The following is a 2,734-nucleotide window of genomic DNA, read 5'->3' on the forward strand; positions in this document are numbered from 1 at the left end:
GGCCTCATGGGGGTGGATATTGAACCATGAGGGGCCTCATGGGGTTGGATATTGAACCATGAGGGGCCTCATGGGGTTGGATATTGAACCATGAGGGGCCTCATGGGGGTGGATATTGAACCAATAGGGGCCTCAGTGGTTTGGAAATTGAATCAATAGGGGTGTCACGGGGTTGGATATTTAACCATGAGGGGCCTCATGGGGGTGGATATTGAACCATGAGAGGCCTCATGGGGGTGGATATTGAACCATGAGAGGCCTCATGGGTGGACACCGAAACTCGCAGGACTTCATAGGGCAGATATTGAACCTTGAGGGGCCTCACTGGTGGATATTAGATCACGAGGGAACTGTAGATAACCTTGGTTAGAGTATTGTGTGCAGCGTTCTGGAATCTGCATTAAAGGAGGGATGTAATCGCGCTGGAGAGGGCGCGGAGGGAGATTTACCAGGATAAAGGTGGGGGCTCTCGCTTGTATCCAGGTAACACACTCCACCCAAGAACATCGAATACAAGTATTTATTTAATTTCTGTCCTCACTCCCCTGTGTTTCACTCTCTGCAACTGTATTGCTGTAATGCAAAAGTAAGGAGATAATGAGGTCAAAGCATTCAGGATAGAAGCAAGAGTGCCAAATTTAAGTGGGAACAACAATTTATACAGCGTCGGACACGGTGCTGATTGCTTGGCACGTTGACCCTGATGGGTGCCGCGCAGACTACATATTTTCAATTTCTGTTTCCCTTTCTCGCCCGTCCCGTTTCTCAGGAGTTTTTCAGTGAAAACCTATGGGAGAAAGTGCCACGTTCATGGAGGGCGACTCTGTCCAAGCTGACTGCCCCACAGCTTTCGACATTGCTGCTGGAACGAGGACCTTGTGTTGGGTAAGGAATGGTCTCTGAGACTGAGGCCAAGGCGAGAATGGCTTGCAGTCATATAGTGCCATAAGGTTACAAAGTAGTTCAAGGTAGTCACAACAGACTTCAAAGGAACAAAATCTATTTTCTGCAGTGTACAGTTTAAATAAACTGTAGACCGGGCCACTGTTTAAATAGACTGTAGACTGTTGTGAAGTTGGGTAGAGGACTTGTGGATTGGGAGGCGAGAAGTTAGAATTTGGTGTTTGTAAAATGCTAGGGGGCAGGGGAGCATTGCATGGTCCCTTTAAAAGGAGATGTGTTTTTTCTACGTTTGGAGATTTAAAAAGGATGTCTGTGAGCAGCAGATAGAAAGTTTGCAGGTACACAGAGAGTGCCCAAATTGAAACCTTTGCATCAAAAGGTTGTATAGTTAGCCGGCCAAGCAACAGTTTTTACCAAGACAACAAGTTTTTGAATTTAGCCAGTCTATTTGAACCAGGCCCTTAGATACCTAAAACCAATTAAATTTAAATCTGATGGTTTTGACAACAAAGGACCAATCCTCTTGTAAGAAATGGATAAGTCATCAAGGGTAAAATCGTCAGTGCGCCTCCGGTGAAGCGTCGGTGTTCTGTTGGTGTTGCCTAGCAGGACGGCAAAACATTTGCAACCAAACCCACCGGCTTGGCGAGCACGTCTACAACCTCATCCACAACCAGAGCTACAAATCTTCTTGAAAACTTTAATCACCGGGCGCTGTTTAAATAGAATCTATAGACCGGGCGCTGTTTGAACAGACCCTGGAGACCGGGCGCTGTTTGAACAGACCCTGGAGACTGGGCGCTGTTTGAACAGACTCTGTATACTGTGTGCTGCAGCGTCAAAACTTGTTTATGTTGTTTACAAAACGCCTCCTGTTTTAGTGAATCGGATGAGGTATGTGGGACCTGAAAAATCTCAAGTGCCTGCAGGAACATGGGGAAATTGAGGCGGAAAACCATCAACCCTTTCTCTTTCCTCTCTCCATGTTGTCTGTCTGTCTCTCCCAGGCGCGAGTCGGTGTGGCCACTCTCTCTGTTGGCGTTCCGGGCATCCGCTCACGCGCTGTCCTTCTCCCGCCAACCCTGGGGTGGTGACTCATTCCCCCCTCCCACAGGGTTGGGCCAGGGGCCAGAGGAATTTCAGGCCAACGGGAGCGAGAGCTCGAGGTTGAGCCACCATTTCCGGAAGCATGTTAAGCCGAAGAAGCAGCATGAGATCCGGAGGCTGGGTGCGGTGAGTGGTTGCGACTGGTCTTTGCCTGGGGATGGAGGGGAGGGAGGAAGGTGATACCTGATTGTTGGCAAGAGGGGCTGTGACGCTGAGGGGTGGGAGGGGGGAATTGGGAATTGTCCGCAGTGTTGACCTGCATCGGTAAGGCCACAATTCCGGTCTCCGTGCTATAGGAAAGATGTGATTACACAGGGGGTGCAGAGGAGATTGTTGCCCGGGAGGGAGAAGTTTAGTGACAAAGGGAGGCTGCATAAGCTCAGCTTGTTTCCTTTAGTGCATAGAGTGGAGTACCTGATAAACTATGAGGGGTATGGACAGTGTGAATTGGAAGCAGCCGTTCCCCTCAGTCGAATGGTCAATAGCGTGGGTGACATAATTTTAGGGTGAAGGGCGGGAGGTTCAGAGGGGATTTGAGGAAGGCATTTTTCACCCAGAGGGTGGTGGGGGTCTGGGATGTGGTGCCTGGGAGGGCAATAACAGGACGAAAACCCACAACCTTTAAGAAGGCATGAGCACTGTAAAGGTCAAAACGTTCAAGGTCACGGGCCGAGTGTTGGAAAGTGGGACGAGTGTCAAAAGACCGGTGCAGACATAGTGGACT

At 49.5% G+C, this 2,734-nt stretch overlaps 1 protein-coding gene across 1 annotated transcript in view; it reads left to right on the forward strand.

Annotated features, from left to right (window-relative positions):
- The first annotated feature begins 553 nt into the window (after positions 1–553).
- Positions 554–2,734, forward strand: part of mettl25b (methyltransferase like 25B) — an 8,068-nt gene continuing 5,887 nt past the window's right edge. The window contains exons 1-3 of the mRNA XM_048620305.1: positions 554–885; positions 1,911–2,186; positions 2,415–2,496. Coding sequence (XP_048476262.1) covers positions 704–885; positions 1,911–2,186; positions 2,415–2,496 — 540 coding nt within the window. The 5' untranslated portion in view covers positions 554–703. The remainder of the gene's footprint in view (positions 886–1,910; positions 2,187–2,414; positions 2,497–2,734) is intronic.

The sequence above is a fragment of the Rhincodon typus genome, chromosome 46, assembly GCF_021869965.1.
Source record: "Rhincodon typus isolate 14 chromosome 46, sRhiTyp1.1, whole genome shotgun sequence".
Taxonomy (NCBI): domain Eukaryota; kingdom Metazoa; phylum Chordata; class Chondrichthyes; order Orectolobiformes; family Rhincodontidae; genus Rhincodon; species Rhincodon typus.